This window comes from Pogona vitticeps, chromosome 2, assembly GCF_051106095.1.
Source record: "Pogona vitticeps strain Pit_001003342236 chromosome 2, PviZW2.1, whole genome shotgun sequence".
Lineage (NCBI taxonomy): Eukaryota > Metazoa > Chordata > Lepidosauria > Squamata > Agamidae > Pogona > Pogona vitticeps.
This window is the reverse complement of record NC_135784.1, coordinates 189381404-189403192: the sequence shown is the minus strand read 5'-3', so window position 1 is coordinate 189403192 and position 21789 is coordinate 189381404. Positions and strand designations below refer to the sequence as shown.

The 21789-nt window shown below is 40.3% G+C and overlaps 1 protein-coding gene across 2 annotated transcripts in view; it reads left to right on the top strand.

The window, feature by feature from the left end:
* POLQ (DNA polymerase theta) overlaps positions 1–21789 on the top strand; it is a 62091-nt gene that overhangs the window by 35327 nt on the left and 4975 nt on the right. Inside the window, exons 20-28 of one of the 2 annotated variants that reach the window (XM_072991707.2) lie at positions 3882–4075; positions 5477–5614; positions 5911–6085; positions 8114–8243; positions 9305–9420; positions 11412–11596; positions 15208–15319; positions 18159–18283; positions 21488–21641. In XM_072991707.2, the coding sequence (XP_072847808.2) occupies positions 3882–4075; positions 5477–5614; positions 5911–6085; positions 8114–8243; positions 9305–9420; positions 11412–11596; positions 15208–15319; positions 18159–18283; positions 21488–21641 (1329 nt within the window). Of the gene's footprint in view, positions 1–3881; positions 4076–5476; positions 5615–5910; positions 6086–6199; positions 6272–8113; positions 8244–9304; positions 9421–11411; positions 11597–15207; positions 15320–18158; positions 18284–21487; positions 21642–21789 lie in introns of those variants that run through there. The other variant, XM_072991708.2, reaches the window with a different exon arrangement.

The window sequence follows — 21789 nt, the reverse complement described above, 5'->3', positions numbered from 1 at the left end:
ATCTCTATCTATAAAATATTTAGTTTCTAAATCCTTTAATGATTCTTCAATCCTTTTTACGTTTCCTTCTCTCAATCTTTTTAATCTACAAGATTCTCTTATAGCAATTCCTCTCGTAACAGCTTTCATGGTGTCCCATAACACGCCTATTTTATTCCCACCCGCTTCATTAAATGACCATATTTCCAACCATTCTTTCTTGACTTTGTCTATCACCTCTGTATGTTGAAGAATATTGGAGTCTATCCTCCATCTCCTAGCTTCTCTATAATCTTTCTTCACTTTTATTTCCATCACCATCAATGCATGGTCTGTTATCTTTATCACATTAATATTTGTGTCTACTACTTTTGAAATTAAATTTTGTGATATAAACATAAAATCTATTCTAGAGTAACTTTTATGTACCGCAGAATAATATGTAAACCTCCTTTCATCTCCCTTCAATTCTCTCCATATATCTTTCAGATCGGTAGTATTTATTATCTTACTTAGGGGGGTATCCCTTTTATGCAATTCATCTTTTTTATGTGTAGATTTATCTTTCAACTTATCTAAGACCATGTTGAAATCTCCTGCCATAATCACATATCCTTTCCTAACTTTTTCCATTTCTTTAATGACATGTTTGTAAAATTCTCCTTGGTTCATATTCGGTGCATACACATTTACTAATGTGTATTCTTCTTCCCCCATTTGTCCTTGGATTATCAAATATCTGCCATTACTATCTTTTATTACTTCTTTTACTACAAATTCACAATGTTTAGATATTAATATTGCTACCCCTCTAGATTTGGATGTCCCAAATGTTTTTTCATATATATGTATATTTTGCAATTTCAATTCATTGACTCCATCCTTTAATTGATGTGTCTCTTGTAGATAGATAATGTCAACTCTACTTTTTTTTAATAATAATTCTATTTTCCTTCTCTTTAATACAGCTCATAGGCCTTTCACATTTAAAGTGGCTACTCTTATGTTTTTCCCCATATCTGTTCAATCTTTTGCTTCTTAGTTGGTCCCTTTGTGCAATTCCCAAAACATAAACAAAAACAACTAAAAAAATTAAATTCACCTCTTTCTAATTCTCTATCCCTACCCTTCCTCCCTACATATAAACATTTTTCCTCCCTCCAGCTTCCCCGCGTCTCACTAATGTTAAACACGCGATCTGGGAGGGGGGGAGACGCCACTCCCACCAGTCTGGACCCCAGCCGAACCTCCACCTCCTTTTCACCCCACATCATATATTTATTCACATATATATATCCAAATGCCTTCCCTTTTATATTTGTTCAATCCCATCTTAGTCGGATAATCCAAAGCAATAACAAAACAAAACAAACCAATAACAATAACCAAAACTTCCCCCCCTTTCTTTTTTTATCTTCTTTTTTTTTAGAGCCATATATGTGTGCACATACTTGTAAAACACATGCTTATAATTAGAAAAAGGGAAAAAAACCCAAAACAAACACACAAGTTCTTTGTTTATTAAAAAAAAAAGAAAATAAAAATAGAAAATTAAAAAAAAGAAAATAAAAAAGGAAGAGAGATTAAACAAACAAGCAAACAAACAAACAAAAAAACAGAGTTTTCCCCAAAATTCCCCCCCTTACCAAAAAGAAAAAAGAAAAAAAGAAAAAAAAAGAAGAAGAAGAGAGGGAGGAGAAGAGAAAAAAGAAGAAAAAAGGAGGGGAATTGGGGGGGAAAGGAAAAAGGGGCAATGGGCAGGAGGGAAAAAAGTAGGGAGATTAGGGAGAGAAAAAAAACAGATTATTCCAGCATCCTATAATGTCTCTTAGTCTCTTCCAATCAAAAAAAAAAAAAATCAAAAATCCCAAAAAAATTCTAATGGTATCTTCTTTTTCAAATTAACTGTCTTAAAAAAAAGGGGAAAAGGGGACAATAGGCAGGGGAAAAAAGAAAGAAAATAGGAGGGGGGAAAAAAGCCAGATTATACCAACATCCAATGGTTCCCTTAGTCTCTTCCAATCAAAATTTTTCAAAAAAAATAAAAAAATAAAAAAAAATCTTCTGAGGGTATCTTCCAAATCAGCTGTCCTTACAGAGCTACTTGCTTACTTGTCTCTTGCACACTCTGGTCCCAAATTCCCCAAGCCAATAACAAATGTTTTCCCTCGTCAAAACAGTGTATTTTGTGTAGGGTTCCATCCTTCCATATTTTCAAAAAAACAGGATAACCCCAGTTGTATCTCTTGCCATTCTTAGTTAGGGTTGAAGTAATAGGTTTCATTGTTTTCCTCCATTGAATAGTTTCAGAGCTTAAATCCTGATAGATCTGAACTGGGTCTGATCTGTAAACCAACACTTCAGGTTTTTCTTTAATGACCTTGAGGAACTGATTTTTCTTGTTATAATTAAAAAATTTCACTATTATAGGTCTTCTGTCTCTTTGAGGTTTTCCAACAAAATGAACCCTCTCAATATCTTCCTCAGCCACATGTTGAGAGTTCATCACTGTGTTAATCCAGTCTATTACCTCTTGTTTTAAACTCACTTCTTTCTTGTGACTAAAGTTCATTATTTTAATGTTGTTACGTCTCGCATTGTCTTCAAAATAGATGAGCTTTCTCTTTAGGTCATTAATAGATTCCTCTTGTTTTTCAACTTTGCCCTGAAAACCTTGGCCAAGGCTGCCCTGAAAATCTTCCAGTTGTTGTAACCTGCCCTCTGTTTTATTTAAACTTGTCTTAATATCTGTCATTTCTCCCTGAAGTTTTTTTAAATCTTGACTCATCTGTTGATGCCCTTCTAACATCAAATCCATTTTAGAGAGAAGCTGTGCAAACTGGCTTTGCATTCCTTTCATGGAGGAGACCAAATCTGAAACTGTTTTCTCCATAGTGGTTGTAAAGTAATTGCTTGACTCCTCCCCCTCCTCTGTTCTTTGTAACCGGGCAACTCTATCGAGGCTGCGATCCGAAGGTTTTTGTGATGGCACACGCACCCAGCTTTTACTCCTCGTTTTTGTCCTATCTCTACCTCTCCTCATGTATAAACAAGGCAGAGATTTATAACTTAGGAAGTCAAGCCGTGTTCAACAGCCCACATTGTTTCTCTTTTCAGCCTCCGGCTTCTCCGGTCAAAAGTGAAAGTGTTTTCTTTTAGATTAAAGACAATGCAGCTACACTTCAAAAGTCCTTCTATATTTGCCAGAAGTTTTCATAAGGAGTTTAAAAGTTATTTACTCACAGGACCCACAGGGAGAAAGGCATTTATCTTCATTTTTTAGATATCGGGTGAAGAGACGGACATTCAGCCTTGCATCGCCATCCTGCCGGAAGTGACGTCTCCTGACTACTGTCTTTTATTTTATTTGCGATTAAACCTATTTGCCCTCCAAATGTATAATCACAACAAAGTACATTTTCATGCAAAAAATCCCCCTTTTTTTGCAGTCAGGACACCTTTTCTCTCTTGCATAGGCATCAATTTTCCTGAACACCAACACACAGTAAGATAGTGTGTGCATATCAATACAAACAAAACATTCTACATTATGACAGAATGGATCAGTGTAGTTTTGTTCCACTGTAGGACATCTGTGATAGGATCAGCAAGTAATCCAAGCTTTGTTTTTTCCCCTTAAATATTTGTTTTAAAATCTCTTCTGTTTCTAATATGTATGGTCCAAATAATGCTTTCCATTCTTTGACCATAATCTCCACTCATTGTTCTGGGTTTCTGCAGATATTATCTGTGCAGCCTGTTCCTGGGAGCTACTGAAGAGTGGTGGGATTGGAGCAAATAACAGTATTCTGATTAAAAGAAAGATAAGCAACTTGCCGTATGGTGTGATTTGTGACATTGACATAGCATATTTTGTCTTTATTTGTCATTATTTGTTACAGATGTTTTTAATAAAGTAGAAATGCCAAATCAATATTGCTTGGCCTTGTTGGAACTCAACGGTATAGGGTTTAGCACAGTAGAGTGTGAGACTCAGAAACATGTAATGGAAGCAAAACTGAATGAGATTGAAAATCGGATATACCAGTTGGCAGGCCACAGCTTCTCTTTGACCAGTCCTGATGACCTTGCTGAGGTATTGAATGAATGAATGAATGAATGAATGAATAAATGAATAAATGAATGAATGGTTTATTTGTGGTCAAAGACCAACAATATATTACAATTAAAATATAATTTCCATAACCTCAAAAAACAGGTGATCCATTCTAAAGCATTTAGACTTACAGCCCCTTTCAGTAGGGTAAAAATACTGTCAATTTATTCGGATTAGTGGTAGCAAAACAAAACTATGGCTTTGATATAAATGTATAATGGAAACTTTGAATGGAATGTAGGCACTGCTGCTCTTCAACTGCTAGTCTCTTGTGATTGGATTCTGTTCTCCACGTATTGCTGAGTGTGATGAACCCCATGTCAGACCTTTCAGTGTGGTGGTTCTACCTATCAGATGTTAAAATTTATTTCGCAGTGTATTCGCAGAGGCTTTCACGGCCAAGATCTAATGGTTGTTGTGGGGTTTTTGGGCTCTTTGGCCGTGTTCTGAAGGTTGTTCTTCCTAACGTTTTGCCAGTCTCTGTGGCCGGCATCTTCAGAGAACTGGAGTAGCATTATTTCACAATGTTCCTAGAAATTGAAATACTGGAGTATCAGCAAGCTCAGAGCAAATACAGTGGTGCCTCGCTTAACGAGCGCCCCGGCTAACAACGAAATCACATAGCGATTTGGTTTTTGCAATCACAAAGGTGATCGCATTGCGATGTTTTAAATGGGAAAAATCGCTTTGCGATGATCGGTAAGCTGTTTCACTTACCGATTTTCGCATAGCGATGTTTTCCCAACAGCTGATTGGCGGTTCCAAAATGGCCACCGGGTAAAAAACATGGCTGCCCGCTGTGTTTTGGGACGGATTCCTCGCATACCGGGCAGTAAAAATGGCCGTCGTATGGAGGATTTTCGCTTAAAGGTAAGTTCTTTGCCCATAGGAACGCATTGAAGGGGTTTCAGTGCATTCCTATAGGCTTTTAAAAATCGCTTAGCGATGTTTTTGGTTAGCGGCGATTTTTGCTGCACCGATTAACATCGCTAAGCGAGACACCACTGTACTACATGTCTGAATGGGTGATGCAAATAAATCTTGATTTCATCTTGGATATATCATATTAATAAAAGGCATATTTTCTTTAGGTTCTGCAGGAACTAAAGGACAGTTTCTCTTTAATCTAGTATTAGTACTTTAATTATTTAGTTTTTCAGTCAGTGAAAATGATCCCATGTCAGTAAAGTAGAATTTTGAGGCATGGCACACCTACGCTGATCATAATAGGCAGAATCTGGTTGCTGAATCACGCTTTAATACGACTGAAGATTTAGATGCAGCCCTACTTGATCCTTTAAAAAAAGTGGCTGAGGAAGTGTTGGGTGTTATTGCACAGTGAGATAAGATGCAACTGATTGAAGTTATGACCTCTTTCAGGTGTTATTTTTGGAGCAGAAGTTGCCTCCCAATGGAGAGCTAAAAGTGCAAAGATGCAAGAAAACATTAGGTTACACTGGAAGGACAAAAGCAAATGGAAACCGGTTTAGACCGGGCAAACAATTCAGTACATCAAAGGTGTGTTTATTTTTGTTTGTATTGTATAAGCATGCATAACAGAAACAAAATAAAAATATTGTGATCCCTTGCATATTTTATATTTATTATTTTTGTTCTGTTCTGTTATTGTTTATTGATTCTTAGGAGATAACTCTGTGAAAATTGTTTTTCTTAGAGGAAGCACCAGCATACTAGTTTGTGTCCTAAGGTGTTTATCAGGTATTCTCCCCAGGGTATGACTGTGAAAATTGTGCAGAGAAGCAATGCAAACAAGATGACACCTAACTAGTATGTCCCACTGTTAATTTCCATAGGATGTTTTAGAAAAACTGAAGCCGTTGCATCCTTTACCAGGCCTGATTTTAGAATGGAGGAAGATCACTAATGCAATAACCAAAGTGGTATTTCCACTACAGAGAGAAAAGATTTTGAACACAGTACTCGGAATGGAAAGAATCTATCCTGTTTCACAGACTCATAGTGCTACAGGTAACAAGTGATTGTTTTTTTAAATGTAAAAAGGCATCTCTACTTTTTTATTAATGGAATTATACAGGATAGACACGCCCACAGCACTCAAGCTTTGTTGTTTCCATCTGTTAGTCCATAGACCAGAAAGTGAAAGCTGACATGCGAGTAACATGGGGGCAAAATTCCTATACGATTTTTTGAAAAGTATGTTCATAATTTTTTTCATGTGATAGCTCGTTCTAATAGATTGCTTGCCCTTTTCCCAGGATGTCTGAAGCCATCTTTTTCTAATTTTTCTAATGTGAATAAAGGACTCAGAGCCTCGTGGCGCAGTGGTTAAGCTGCTGTACTGCAGCCAAAACTGTGCTCACGACCCGGGGTTCAATCCCAGGTAGCCGGCTCAAGGTTGACTCAGCCTTCTATCCTTCCGAGGTCGGTAAAATGAGTATCCAGCTCTGGTGGGGGGCAAATGTGTAGCGTGCATCATTAACTTGTAAACCACCCAGAGAGTGCTTGAAGCGCTGTGGGGCGGTATATAAGCAGCACACTTTTGCTTTTTAAAATATCATACAGTACTGCATTGGTGTGCCTAATAAATTTGACTGGGTAATTATGATTTTATCCTCTGTCATTTTCATGGTACATGCCATATATTAAATAAAAAGAGTATTATCCCTTGCATTCTATGTGGTTTACTGCATCTCACAGTTTTCCTGAAACATGTATGTATCTGAAGTATATTAGAGTATGTTATTTTTTCACATTATCTACAAGTAGTAGCATAGGTAACACAATTTTGAAATGCTGCGGGCTAAACCGCAGAAGCCTGTGCTGCAGGGTCAGAAGACCAAGCAGTCGTAAGATCGAATCCACATGACGGAGTGAGCACCCGTCGCTTGTCCCAGCTCCCGCCAACCTAGCGGTTCGAAAGCATGCAAATGCAAGTAGATCAATAGGTACCACCTCGGTGGGAAGGTAACAGTGTTCCGTGTCTAAGTCGCACTGGCCATGTGACCACGGAAGATTGTCTTTGGACAAAACGCTGGCTCCATGGCTTGGAAACGGGGATGAGCACCGCCCCCTAGAGTTGAACATGACTGGACAAAAATTGTCAAGGGGAACCTTTACCTTTACCTTATTTAGATAAATTTGATGATATTGTGGGTTATGTGACTTTACCAGTATATGGTACAGTAACCTAGTGTTACTGTAAAAAAGTAGGTTTTACTTCCATGCCCTAGCTTGAATTTAAATTAAATTCATCTAATTTCACATGTTAACTGGGGATGTTCAAAAGATGGCTTTTGGCATCTTGAGAGCATCAGAAAAAGATTAAGCAACCAGTTAAAACTGGCTATCATAAGAAAACATAATCTATAGATATGCACCTTTCCAAAATCATACAGAAATATTGCCACTTTCCTTGTTACCCATTTTTCGTCTATCCCATAGATTATGTGTGCAGCTGCAGTAAAAGCTGTCTTCTGATCATTGTATTTCCATATAGTTATTTTTCTTTTTGAACTGCCATTTTGAAGGAGATTAAGGTGTCTATCATCCCGTCTCCTGAAGCTTATTATGATACATGGGACTTTGATTTTTCCCCTCGTCCAGCTATCTTGAAAGACCCCAAACCACATAGGAACAAAGTCTGTCTTATTAGAAATCTTAGCCATGTCTTGTTTTTGAGCCAAGAGATTAGGGGGGATTCAGCTCAGTTCTAATGTAAGAAGAGAGGAAGTATTCAAAAGGGACTGGGCAGAAAAGGTACATTACATGCTGTTCTTATGAAAACAGGATTTCCTCTTTTTTTCTGGAAAATGGCTTCTGTGTGTCCAGGTAAAAGTGAGTTAGGGTTTATCCCTCATCCCAAGTCTTAAAATACTGCTGCCTGTGCAACCAAGATCAACTTTGTTTCAAGCCTGGCTTCTTTTTAAAAAAAATCAAAATGGCAATTTTATTATAATTTTAAGGAATATCTATTCAGAAGGATATTGTGCTGCGATGAACAGTTTACTTTTAGCCTTATACCGTGTTTGATTTTAGGCCGCATAAGTTTCAGAGAACCAAACATACAGAATGTGCCTAAAGATTTTGAGATTGAGATGCCAACCTTGGTTGAAGAGAGTCCACCTTCCCAAAGAGAACATGGCAGGTTTAGTGTGCGAAGAAGCAGGTAAAAATGTACAGTACTAGACTTGTTGGTGTTGTAGACCCTTGTCTTAATTGTAGCCTTGTTCTCAGATTTTCCAGTCACTTTCCTAAATGACAGCGTTGTATACACTCAGGGTATGACATTTTAGACACTGGTCAAATTTATTCACTTAGTAAATTTACATGTCATCTCTTTCCTTATCACGGTGGAGTACATGAGGTTCCCTGATAGTCTTGTGTCCAAACAATGCTAAGCTTTGCTCAGTCTCAGTAAGATGGAGGCATTCCATTTCATTATAAATCATCCCTTTATATAAAATCATCACGGGCAAGAGGAATAATCTGCAAATTGTTAAGTTTAATATGGTTGCTTCATTGTCTGCATTTGAACATTGGTACTATGTATTTTTGACCTTTTAAAAACATCCCTTTTTTTGTATTCCTACTCTATTCTGGGGTGGGCAGCTTGCCCTCAGAATTAGTTAAGAGCAGACTATATTGTCACCAACAGATTTACCACTAAAATTTGGTGGCACAAAAGCAGTATTTTTCCTTTTAAAGCCCAGGTCCATTTCAAATGATGTTCATGCTCTGCCACTCCTTGCTGACTAATGGGCTTATGATTCCAAGAGGTTTATTGGAACAGAGATCTGTCATAAGAAAGGTGGGTGGGTCATGAACACCTTGTTTAAAAGAAATCTTCCCATTTTTACACAACAGAATTCTAGTAGAAAAGTGGCAGTAAACATCCCTGATGATCTCTGGGCCCACAAAAAAAAAGAAGTACAGTATCCTTTGTACACTTTCAGTACTGTTGAAGAGCTAAATACAACAATAATATAGGTTATTTATAGTAAAGGATGAGAAAAAAAAATTGAAGCATCTTAGTTGGTTCATCCTTTACCTTGATGATTTCTAGAAAACTCAGAAAAGCCACATACATCTAAAGAGTGGCAATGAACAAGAAATTAGTTCTGTACTTAAATGCTACCTCTATTAGATTTAATTTGCCATCTTCTTTAACTGGTACGTATTGGAGAAATCAGTTAAATGCCTCCTTTGAAATTTTATTTTATTTTACAGCGCTAGAAAACATTCTGTACTAATTCGTGATCCAAGCAATGTGACTGAAAAGTTATCCAGTGGGAAAAAGATCCGATTTTCTGTTAGCATGAGACATGCCTTTGTACCATTTCCAGGTAAGCATCTTGATAATTTGCATCTTGGCTTACATCTCTGATAGGGTAGGAATATGACAAGTGAGAATCTAATTGAAAGGTAACACCCTGGACAACATGCCTGTAAAACAAACAAAAAGGGCTATGACAGAACTCAAAAGTAGTGGATGGATGTACTTCTTTCAAGTATACTGTGCTACTACAATGGGCCTGTTCAGACTCAGGTTCAACCAAAATCTGGAATTCTATGAACAAGTCCTGGATCCATGTGGTTGCTTCTCCTCTTACAGCTTCTCCTCCTTGCTTGTGGGATATTTTTTGCTTGTGTTGTATCCATAAGAGGAAGATGCAGATAGGACATGGCGGATACAGGTTGCTTCATTTTACCTGATGCTGCTGTGATTATAAGTGGCATATATTTTCCCTTATATAAAGGGCTACAGTTTGATTCTCACAACTATTACTTTTATTAAGTTTTACATTTTCTGGTTTCATTTATAGATAATGATTTCTCTTATCTTTTACAAAATCTTGCTTAGCTACCTGAATAGCCAATCTTTTCCTGTGGTCAGTGTCTCAAGTCATGTTTTTCTAAAATCTTTTCTGAAGTTAGAAATTCCTGTGAAGGATGACACCAAAACTAGTACTTCCATCTTATAGTCTTTGCTCAGTTAATGAAGGATCCATTTGAGACACTAGCCATGGCATCACTTGAATTACTGCCCTTCAAGGTGTCCTTCTTAATTGTTTTTTTGCAAAGTGCAGAGAAACTAAGTGCAGTGAATACGGAGAAGTCTTATGTGACATGGCACCAGGACAAAGTGAGTCTTCTCCCTTGTATTTCTTTTTTACTGAAATTAAAGAGGAAAAGAGGGGGAAAGAGAGAGAAAAAAATACAAAGAACAATATGTTGTGGCACTTTGAAGTTTAACAGAGTTATTTTAGGAAAAACTTTCACCAACAAATCCATTTTGTTGGACACATGTGATGCTCATATACCTGTATGCCATCTATATGTATGTATATTGCTCAATATGTCTTATCTATGTAAATTTGCCTTTACCAGCCATGCCAAAAAAACCAACAACAATTCTACGAGACCTATGGCTATTATTGTTGCTTTCTTTAAAGCTATCTTTTAACCTGAACTATGTTGAGCAACTGCATGGTCTTAGCTAGATAGTTATGCTCCATCAAGTTGGAACCAACTTCTAGCAACCCTAATAGGGCTGTCTAGATAAGTGAGATATTTAAGGAGTGGTTTTACCAGTTTCAGCCCCCCCCCCCCCCGTTTGCTTACATGGCCAAGTTTGGATTTGAACCCTGTTTTCCAAATCTGCCACTCTATCTATCCATCACACAATACTGGGCGTGGTCTTAATCTTATTTGGCAAGATTGTCTCAATCTCATATTTTGCAAAGATACATCTTTTGGAAGAGCAGTTCTTTCAACTGTGCTCCAGTGGTGGCAGGTATCATCCCCCGTCTCCCTTCGTTGCTTTTGCAGATAAGATTGCTAGTCTACACCCACACGTGTGAGGCACAGACACTATAATGAAGAAAACAGATTGCTAGCCTGTAATATTTGTTCTTCAAATAGTTATTTGTACATTCACACAACTTGCTCTTCCTCTCCTCTTTGGCACTTGTGCTTACAACTTTGTTTCAGTGTTGTCTCAGTTTTTGAATGGAGGGACAGCTTGCAGGGAGGATGGGGTAGAGCTACTGCTTAAACTCTCTGCATCTACAAGTTTCTAAACTGTGTCTCTGCACAGACAACTACTCAAAGACCAAATGTTAGTAAGGAACCTGTTTTTATCTGTAAAAGGACTATAGATGAATAAATAAAACTTCTTCCTTAGGATTGTATGAAGAAAACTGTGTGCAGTTAACAACACCTACATATAATTATTTCTGGATCACAAGGATGAGAAAGAATTAAAACAAGAAAAAGTGCGTCTCTGTTTCAGAGAAATGTGCACTTTGGAATTAATCTGTATTATTGCCTATAGGTGGCTTAATCTTAGCAGCTGATTACTCCCAACTTGAATTGAGGATCCTTGCTCATTTGTGTCATGATCGTCGGCTTCTTCAGGCTTTGAATGCAGGTGCTGATGTGTTCAGAAGTATTGCAGCAGAGTGGAAGATGATTGACCCTCAAGCCGTTGGCGATGATTTAAGGCAGCAAGCCAAGCAGGTAGTGTTGAAAACAGATAGTCTTTCTGAAATACTTGACACAATTAAGAGTGAATTTTGATACAGAACTTGAGAATGAATGAAATGTCTGCCTCGAACAGGAAATAACATAGTTGTAACTACAGATGGGCACAAGTTGAACCATGAGCCAGGGGAAAAAAAAAACAATGAATCGGGCTGGTTTGTGGTTCACTTTGTAACCCGGTTCAGGGATCCTGTTTTATGGAAGCAAAATGAAGCACCAAATATTTTTCCCCTTGGAATTTTGTTTTGCTTTAGCAAAACTGATGCCACCCACTCTCTTCCCAGTGCCCATCTTGTCTCCCTTGCCTCCCTGCCTGGTCCTACCGCTGCCGCCACTTCCTTCTTTGCAGCCGCTGTCATTCTCAGAGGTAGGTAGGTGGGCGCTGATAGACAGGCGCATGCGCAGAGGCAACAGGCCTGGCTTTCGGAAGGGAAAACCACCCTCACCTGTCTCTGAGGGTAGCGGCAGTGGTGGGACCAAGTAGGGAGGTGTTGGGGGCAGTGGGAAGGGGGCGAGCGGACGGGCAGTCCCCCCATGAACCCCAAAAGCACACTGCAAACAGTTTGTTTTTCAGGGGTTCATGATGATTCGTGGGCAACCACAAACTATCACGAACGCCCGTTTTTCCAGCTCATGCCCATCTAGTTTCAATGCTTCTTTCTGCTTAAAATAACTTGGAACTTTTGTTTATTTTATTTTATTTTTATACCGCTCATCTGGCCGCCAAGGCCAAGATAATTGTCTAAAAACCTAAATTGAGCCTTGTCAGTTTTGTCCAATGTTTCCTCTGTTCTTTCTTGACTTGTGCCTATAAAGTGCAGAACCACTTTTGTTGTTGGTTCTCTTTTCTCAGAATCTGGCAAAAAGCTGCCTCATTTTGATATTGTAGACTGTTGCCCTCATTATAGCACATAAGCCATCCTCACGGCTTCAGTGGAATGACTATATAAGTAAATGACAAAGGTAAATAAAAAGGAAGGAGGCCTTCAAAAAAGGTGCTTGAAGCTCAGGCCTGTAGGCTGTCACAGTTCTAATGAAAGCATCCCAGACTGTACTGATTGTTGGGAAGGAGGGGAGTTGTTTGCAATCACGTTACATCTGTAGAGATTTACAACATCTGCCTAGATTCTCTCCATTCAAGAACTCTGGATTATTACCAATTTTATTGTATTGCCTGTTGAGGTTCTATTGTTTCTGGTCTGACTACAAATGCTTGGAGCCTGTATTTTTACTTGCAGAAAAATACAACATCTGAGCGTTCTTGTGCAGCTTTTCCTAGTTTCTGCCCCAGGCACCTCTCTTACCAGCTTCCATCAAGTCAGCAAAGCAAAGCAAAAAGCATTCTTATCCCCTTAGCTTACCCCGGCTATCTGCCAGCATCGTTGTTCCATTTGCACTTCAGACTTCCCAGCTCAGTGCCTGGCCAGCTACAAGCAGCAGTGGAATACAGTAACCATCTTTTGGATCTTTGCCTGTGCTGCTCTTGATTATTATTCCTATCCTGCTAGGACATAGATCTTCATGCTTTGCTGGCCGGCACTGATATCAAGGTTTTATCAGCAGTGGAGGTTGGTCTGGTATGTTAGTGATGTGTGTGAGAATTAACTGAGGATTTCATACTGAGATAAGAAACCGAGGCAGAGTGTTTCTGAGAAGCATGGACTATACCTTTGTTTGCTTTTTTGTCAAGTCGTCTTATCCTTCATCTTAGGCAACTGCAGACACAATCTTATAGGCCCAAAATGAAAGGGAGAAAAGTTTGAATGGAAGGAAGAAAAGGAGCAAACTCTAGAACTCGTGTTAAAGTTGCGGAATTCTTGCAATGGAACAACAAATGATATAAACACCTGAGAGAGGAAAAGAGCATTTGGTAGCTGGTCTCTGCGCAGACATTAAAGTGAGACACTGCTTCATCCTTCAGATGAGCCAGTCTGCCTTCACCACTTTACAGTCAGTCAAACCTCTTTTGCCTTTTTTCTGCAGTGAGGTGGCGTTGATACCCTCCAAGGTACAATCCGAAGGATGTACAGTAATGGGAGTTGCAAGGCTTCATGGGACAGGTAGTCTTACTCCCCATCAGGCTGCATAGAGGGTGCTTCTGAAAGAACTACCTTTCCTCTGAAGCCCTGTGACTCCCAAGCAGCACTGGCGCAGGTTCCTCCTTCTTGAAAGGCAATTGCCAACAGAGACCCGTATGTCAGTAACAGAAACTGCTGTGTAAACTGCTGTTTTTGGGTTGTATCTCCTAGAATTCTGCCTGGGCAAATTCTTGGCAAATTCTGGAAGTTACAGCCCCCAAAATCCAGAAGTCACATTCTTATCCAGCAGCAGTGCCCCTATGTTAGTTTGTGTGTTGTAGTGATTACACAATGGAGTCTGAGCCCCAGCGCCAGTATTAAGCACCTTACCAGTAATGTCTCAACTTAAATACCATTCTTTTGAATCAGCTTTTGGCAGAGGGCCTTTTTGCTTTATCATACTTCTTCATGCTGTCATCAAACTCTGTGCGTTGAAGCACAATTAGCTCTTCAGTTTCCAGCAAAGTGGTCTTCAAAGGGCATTCATATCTAGTTTTCATCTTGGACAAGTCATTAGCCTGCTGGTCTTTTCTCTCCTTTCCCATAGGATAGCTCAGTGTAGAGCGAGTGTAGGCATATCATCTTCTCCTACTCCTTGAATGCTTCTATTTATAGATGTGGAGAAGGTACTGAGCTGGAAGTGACATGACCTTTTCTTTTCAGCATGCATATGTTACTGCCTTTGCTTTGAGGGTAGGCATGGTTTAGTGCCAGTTCTCTAGCTAAAGCTATTAAAAAATTCCCAATGTACAGTATGTCTATGTGGGCACCAATTCCATATATATGACCACTCAACTAACAGGGCCAGAGGCAAAATATAAGTAACCTTTCCCTCTTTCTACAAACTATGGATTTTGTTTTCCACTAAGCTTCTTTTTTTTAATCACACAACAGTTGTATCAGTAGCTCAAATCCTTTTGTGTAGTTAATTGCAGTAGAGTAGACCCATTAATCAGTGGAAGTTTGGTGAGCCAATAAGTTCCATTGATTCAATGCAGCTTACTTTAGCTTAATAAATCGCAGCTAGAATAAGCCCATTTGAATCAGTGGAACTTACAGAGGAGTTGGCTGACAGAATCCCCACTGATTCAATGGCTGCCGTTGTGTGATTTACTATGCTGAACAACAGGATTTCAGCCATGGCTTGGTGGATGATACACCACAATGCAACTACTTAAAAGATAATATAGGCTGAAAATACTGTTCTGTAATAATTGAATGAATCTAACCGTGAAATCAGCACTCCCAAACTTCTAAGCATCCCCAACATTTCCTCCTTAGCACAGGCGACTACTGGGGTGGAGGGAGAAATGACCAGCATGAAAAAAAGAGTTGGAGTGCTAGAAGGAGAAAAAGAGACAAGTGGATTGGAAGGGGAGAAAGCAATGCATTTCCACTGCAGGCACAGACATGCATTTGCTAGTTCTAGTGTGTGAACATTATAGGTAAGCAAAGTACCTTTTGAGTAGTGGACACTCATTGACTGCAGATTTTTTTCCCTTTACTTAGATTTGCTATGGAATGATCTATGGAATAGGAGCTAAATCCTTAGGAGAACAGATGGGTGTTGAGGAGAAAGATGCTTCCTACTACATTGAAACCTTCAAATCAAGATATCCAGGTAAAAAATTAGTAGTATCTGATAGTCTTGGCTTCATTGCGTAATTTGCATAGCTAACAGTACTAAGCATAGAATGGTTGATAGTTAATTTATGAACTGTGAGATCCTGTGTATATCCATCTTGTGTGTGTTAGCTGAAATACAATTAAATCATACAAAAGTACTATGTTGATTTGATTTGACAGCCACAGGCTTCAGAACCAAGTAGAACGATTTCATTTGACTGAACAAGGTTGTTAGACCGTTTTCTTGTCAGTAAGGTAAAGGTAAAAGTTCCCCTTGACATTTAGTCCAGTCGTGTCTGACTCTAGGGCACGATGCTCATCCCCGTCTCCAAGCCGTAGAGCCAGTGTTTGTTCATAGACAATTTCTGTGGTCACATGGCCAGTGCGACTAGACACGGAACGCCGTTACCTTCCCACCCAGGTGGTCCCTATTGATCTACTTGCATGAACTGCTAGGTTGGCAGGAGCTGGGACAAGCGATGCGAGCTCACCCCGTCACATGGATTCAATCTTACTACTTTCTTATCAGTAGCTACAAGTTAAATTTTTCATAAACCATCATTTGGTAGAATACAAATATAGATAGTTTTGAAATGAAAATCTTTCTAAATGGGTCTCATAGGCTGTTAAATCATAAGAAGAAAGGTGGTTTTTTAATGTCTTCTTCCTGCAAGTAGTGGTGATGAGGGATAAACCAAGGTCCTGGCACAGTTGTAGTGTCTTCAGTTGATCCTCTGTAAATCTAAGCAATTACCTGGCTGAGTTTACATTTCTAAAATCAGGTTTTTGCAGGAGTAACAAGGAAGTTGCACCAGGCCCCCATTCCATTCTCTGTGGCACCCACTTCCTTTACAAATAATTTAAAAAGAAACATTTTGAACACTCGATGGTGCTCTTCTCAGCAGGAGGAAGAGAATTTGTGTGCCACTTCTGCATTTAGCTGAGCAATTCCTGGCTGCTGTGGGGCTTTTCATCTCAGGGAGGAGGCCCTTCAGGCATTCTGTCACTTGAAATAATTTGTGTCCTGTGGAGAGTAGCAGGAGGCTTTCTGTTTTACCCAGTGAAGGTAAAGGTACTCAGAATCAAGCCACAGCATCTCATGATTTTAAAAATGTCTTTCAGTTGCTGTAAGCCACATTAGGTCTTTTTAAGGAGAAAGGTATGTTTAAGAATATTTCAGATAACTGACTAAATGAATAACTGCTATATATTAATGTGAGCTTCTAAAACGATAAAGTAATTATATAAAGAAAACTTAAAGGGAAAGTCAAGAGGGTTGTTGGTGTATAAAATGCTTGAGTGGTTGGTAGCACAGTGATCAGGGCTCAAGTAGAATATATATTTCATGTCAGGGAAAGGTCATACAAACTCCAAGATGTTGCCAGCATGAACTTGGAAGGAAGCTCTTACGGTGGTGGCAGGGGGAGGTTTCCTTCACAAGCTGGAAGTTTTGCCCAAATGAAGTGAACTGAAAGGAATATGAAATTTCACAAAAGAAACACAAACAGAAAAGGATGTGGGGGATAGAAGAGGAATTTTAGGAATGTGTTGCTAATAACATTAAGATCTAGTTAGATAAATATCATTTAGACCTCATAGTCTCTGTGGAAGGTGATGATGCTGATCTGAGTGACAAGAAATCAGCAAGAGATTTCAAGAAGCAAACAGCTGGTAAAGCAGGGAAGCTTAGTTATTCTGAAACATTTTTGGTGCCCAAGGGTCTGGTATGAAATACAGTGGTGCTTCGACTTACGATCATAATCCATTCCAGAAGATGGATGTTAACTCGAAATGGTCGTAAGTGGAAGCACCATTTCCCATAGGAATGCATCGAGATGCAATTAATCCGTTCCGGACGAAGAAAAAAAAATCACTGCAAGACTCATTGGAAACGCAATCAATCTCTTCTGGCTGAAGGGGCGGGGGAGAAAAGCAATCAAGCGTGCAAAACCCATTGGAAATGCACAGAAAACAAATGGAGCAGATCAGAAATGCACAGAGAACAAAGGGGGCAGGTCGGAAATGTAAAGAAAACAAAGGAAAAAGCAAGGGAAGAGTGCAGGATCCATCGGAAATGTGGAACCCCCCAAAAAGCAACCAAACCCCCCAAGACCCATCGGAAATTGGTGGGAAAAGCCAACAAACAACCCCCCCAAGACCCATCGGAAATGGGGAGAAAAAAAGCCCAAAAACAACCCCCCCAAGACCCATTGCAAATGGGGAAAAACTCCAAAAGCAACCAAACCCCCCAAGACCCATCGGAAATTGGGAGGGGGCAAAAAACAAACAACCCTCCCAAGATCCATCGGATATGGGGGGGAACAAAAAACAAACAAACCCCCAAGACTCAGCACAGAACCATAACTTCCTCCCCATCTCAAAACCACACTGCAAAAACACCCAGAACAGTTTTTAAAAAGCAGAAAACAGCACCCTACCTTACCAGGTAGCCTGAAGCCTCCCTGCAAACACACACACACACACTCTTGGAAGCTGAAGGAGGCAGCCCCAAGCCTCCTCCAATGCACACTCTCTAACACTGGGGCGAAAGAGCTACAAAGAAGCAGCCTTGTTGCCACCTACAGTTAGAAATTTGAATTTCCTGCCTTTTTCGCCTGCCTTTTTCTGTTCGTAAGTGGAAGCTCTGGTCGCAAGTAGAAGCAAAATTTTGTGGCCAGAGCTGGTCGTAACACGGAATGGTTGTAAGTAGGGATGTTTGTAAGTCGAGGCACCACTGTATAAGTCTAACCTTGTAATTATCGCACATTTACACATCAAAATTATAAATGGGCAGTCAAACTATAACTTGTGGAACTCTGCTTCATGTTTTATAGGTATTCAGAAATTCCTGAGAGATACGGTAAAGAAGTGCAGTCGGGATGGGTTTGTGCAGACGATGACCGGGCGGCGTAGGTACCTTCCAACAATTAAAGACTCAAACCCTTACAAGAAGGCTCAGGTGTGTTGAGAAAAATGTTGTTAAACTGTTACACTCTACTGGAGGAGAAACACCAGGAGACAGCCGGTGCCTACTTATCTTCTTCTGTCTCCCTGGGTCTTGATCTTCCTGTTAGAGGATCATGCCTGTTTACCTTATGCTCCGTTCTATGTTTAGTTTGCAGGTGTGGTGTATGCGGTTTGTCTTTTGTATGTTTGACCCCTTCTGTGCTGCCGGGGCATCACAGTGCCCTTAGCGATCCATTTCAAACTGTGAGCAACGGTATATGAAATTAACTGTGGTACTCCATAGTTTCTTCCACCATTTCCCCCTGAAATATCAGCATCCACTGCTATGTGGCGATGCAGCTGAAGATCTAATGGTCTCCCCTGTGAAGATGTTCTATCGGGATGGAGATCTGAACTCTTTAAGCATGCCTTCTTTTAAATACAGAACAGGATTAACAACTTCCATTGTCCTAAATTACTGAATTAAAATGAACGTAACGTAATTTATTCGTTAACATCTGCTTAGTACTTTGATATAATTTACTCATACAGAACTTTTCAAAACAGGGCATCTTATCCTGCTTAGCTTAGATCATCTACTTTTTCCACCTGTTTCACCCACTCACCTAGAAATTCTTTTTCCCTCTTGCGTTCCCCTTCCATCTTCCACTGCAGCCACTTTTCCAGAAAACAGCTCACTACAAATGGAACCTGAAAGGTTTTAGCTTTCTGAGAAGACTTCTCTTCCTATCCTTTCTCTCCCTGTTTGTCCTGATAATCTAGATCTGAATTGAAGAAGACTGGTTAAAAAGTTGTACTTCCTCCAAACCCAGTTACTATTTAGGTGTTTTTTTTTTTAGAATGCTCCTTCTCCTTCCCAACACCTGGAACAAGATTAGTATGTCCTGTTTAAATGTTGTTTGTGCTGCCTACTTGGCTTGAAAGGAGTCTGCACTTTATCTTCTGTTTGGTCATTGTAGAGTTTGGAAGTAATTCACCGCTCTTGACATCTTAACTTTTCTAAACCTTTTGCAGTAACATGCTGGAATGAAGTGAATTTTTTTTTTTTGCCTTGGTTGTAATTTGTTGCTTTTTCCTGGATTGGAAATTGGGTGGCTGTCTATCCCTCATTAATCAGAGTGAGAGATGTACTGACCAATTTCAGTTAGTAGAGAAGGGAATAGGAAGAATCACAATTAGAATTACCACATCATTGTGAGCCCTTCCTCCTCACTCTCCTGCTCAGTGAGGAGGGGGCGGCCATCCCCCTTGCATCCTTTACTCCAGAATAAAACTCAACAGGGTTTTTTGGGAACTTGGATAGGGGTAACAGGTAACAACAAGTTATTATATTGGGAGTCCTGAGTACTAGTTTCATTCACAAGTCCTACATTTTTTCTACGAGTAACAGTCTTTAGTCTTTTGGTTTCCTTTACTGGAAGGGTCAATATAACTGAGTGGAGGTAAGTTCCCTTCTCTTCCCTTGTAGAGTCACCCAACATGCATCCCCCAAGAGCAAGGGGTGCTAGGCCTGCACTGAAGGCACTATGTCGGGCTGATTCCTCTGATGCCGCCTGTCTCCTTGCTGCTTGACGCTGGCATTGTGCTGTCTCTTTCTTTGCCAGCATCTGCTTTGGAGGGTGTGAGTCACCTTCATTTCTACTCTGTCTCATCTCCCTCTCTCCCCAACACGAAGGCCAAGGAGGTGGCCTATATTCTTTATTTGCCAGCCTCTCCCTTGCGAACTGGCAACTGGACCCAGGCTCCTTGCCAGGGATCCTCTTCATATATGGAGTCCCAGGAATCTGGGGATTCCCCTGCCCGGTAGTTGCCCAATGACTCTTCCCGGATGTCTGCCAAGTCCTTGTGCCCTGATGGCTCTTCCCCTCCCTCTTGGTCCATCAGCTCCCAGGGGTTTGTGGACTCGCAGTTCTCTCTCCTGCTTCGGAATACCTATCCCCCCACAACCTTTTGGGATTTCTCATCTGCCTCTGGGGTGGCCATATCTCCTTTCTGTGACTCTTGCCTCTGGCTCCGGGCCAGCGGCTTCTCCCTTTGGGGGCTCCCTTTCCGATTCTGGGGTGACTGTCTCTCCCCCTTGAGCTTCTTGCACCTCTCCAGTCTGGCAGCCTCTTTCTCTTGCCTTCACTCCTGCCAGGCTTCTACCTCTCCTGGTGGCAAGACAGTTTTTATAGCCGTCACCTCCCTGGGGTACACAGACAAATTCCCACCCTTTGCCTAGGAGTTGTTCTCCCAAGCCCAGGACAGATGTGGCAACATCTGGGATTGCCCCTGGTTTCTTGAGAAGGACTAGGTTCTGGGGTAACTGCCATCTGCAGTTTTTCTGCTGTCAGCTGGGTGGGTGCAGGGGGGGGTCTCAGCTCCCTGGTCAGAGCAGGACATCACACCCACGGGGGCCTCTGTGATCCCGTCCCCTTCACAGTCACCTGCCTCTTTTTGTGAATAGGTTGTTGCAAAGTGAATCAGGAACAGACTCACTGATAGGCACCATGCAGTTTTCTCAGGGTGATACAGAGGGATCGGTTTTGTATTTCCTCCTTTTCTCTCCCCTGTCCCTCATGGCACAACATGGTTAAGCTGCTGTACTGTTTATTTATTTATTTTTTTTGCTTTGTCCCTGCCTTTTCCCTTTCCAGAACTCCAAAGTTCACTCCTGTTATTTTTCACTTTCTCTTTCAGTATAACAAAAGAAGTGGACTAGGGTTAGCTAACACTTAAACCTCCAGGTGGGGAGGTGGGTTGTTGTTAAAGCCGATAGTCAAATCTGGTCATGCCCCTGGGGATTAGTAAATCACACTCCCACTAAAATTCAATAGGATTTATTTTTGGATAGACTTATTAGGGTGGAATAGACTTTAGAGGCAATCTGGTACACATGGCTGGTTGAAGTATGTAAATTCTGGTGCTTTGCTTGGTTGGCATTATATTCTTGCCAAAAAGTAACTTGATATTTATAGGGTAATTCACTGTTTTCTGTTAGAGGATAGAGATGCTTGAAGGATTTCTCAGTGGGAACAAGCAACATTTTCCTGCATTTTTCCAGTAGTAACATTAATGAATGAGTTGTAATGAATTACTTTCCTGAATAGCAGTAAAACATATGATGATGGTCTGTTGCCCCAGCAAAGTGATGAGGAGTCCAATGGATTCCTTTTTAAAAGTAATGTTCCAAGCTCTGGATTTTTGTAAATTTCAGGCAGAGAGACAAGCTGTGAACACAGTTGTCCAGGGCTCTGCAGCAGACATTGTCAAAACAGCCACGGTGAATATTCAGAAACAACTGGAAGCTTTACCTTCAGCAGTCAAATCATTTGAACACTTCAACAGCTCATTCCAGGAAAAACGGGCAGGTGTGTTCCTCTCTCTACCCCCTGCTCTCTTGCTGGTTTAATTTTATATTTGGTAGCAAATGTTCCGTATCTAAAAGTGCAGGTGAGTACAGAAGGCAAATTATTGTTCTTTGTTCTGAGTGTTTCATGTAACAGCATGGCTGAGTTT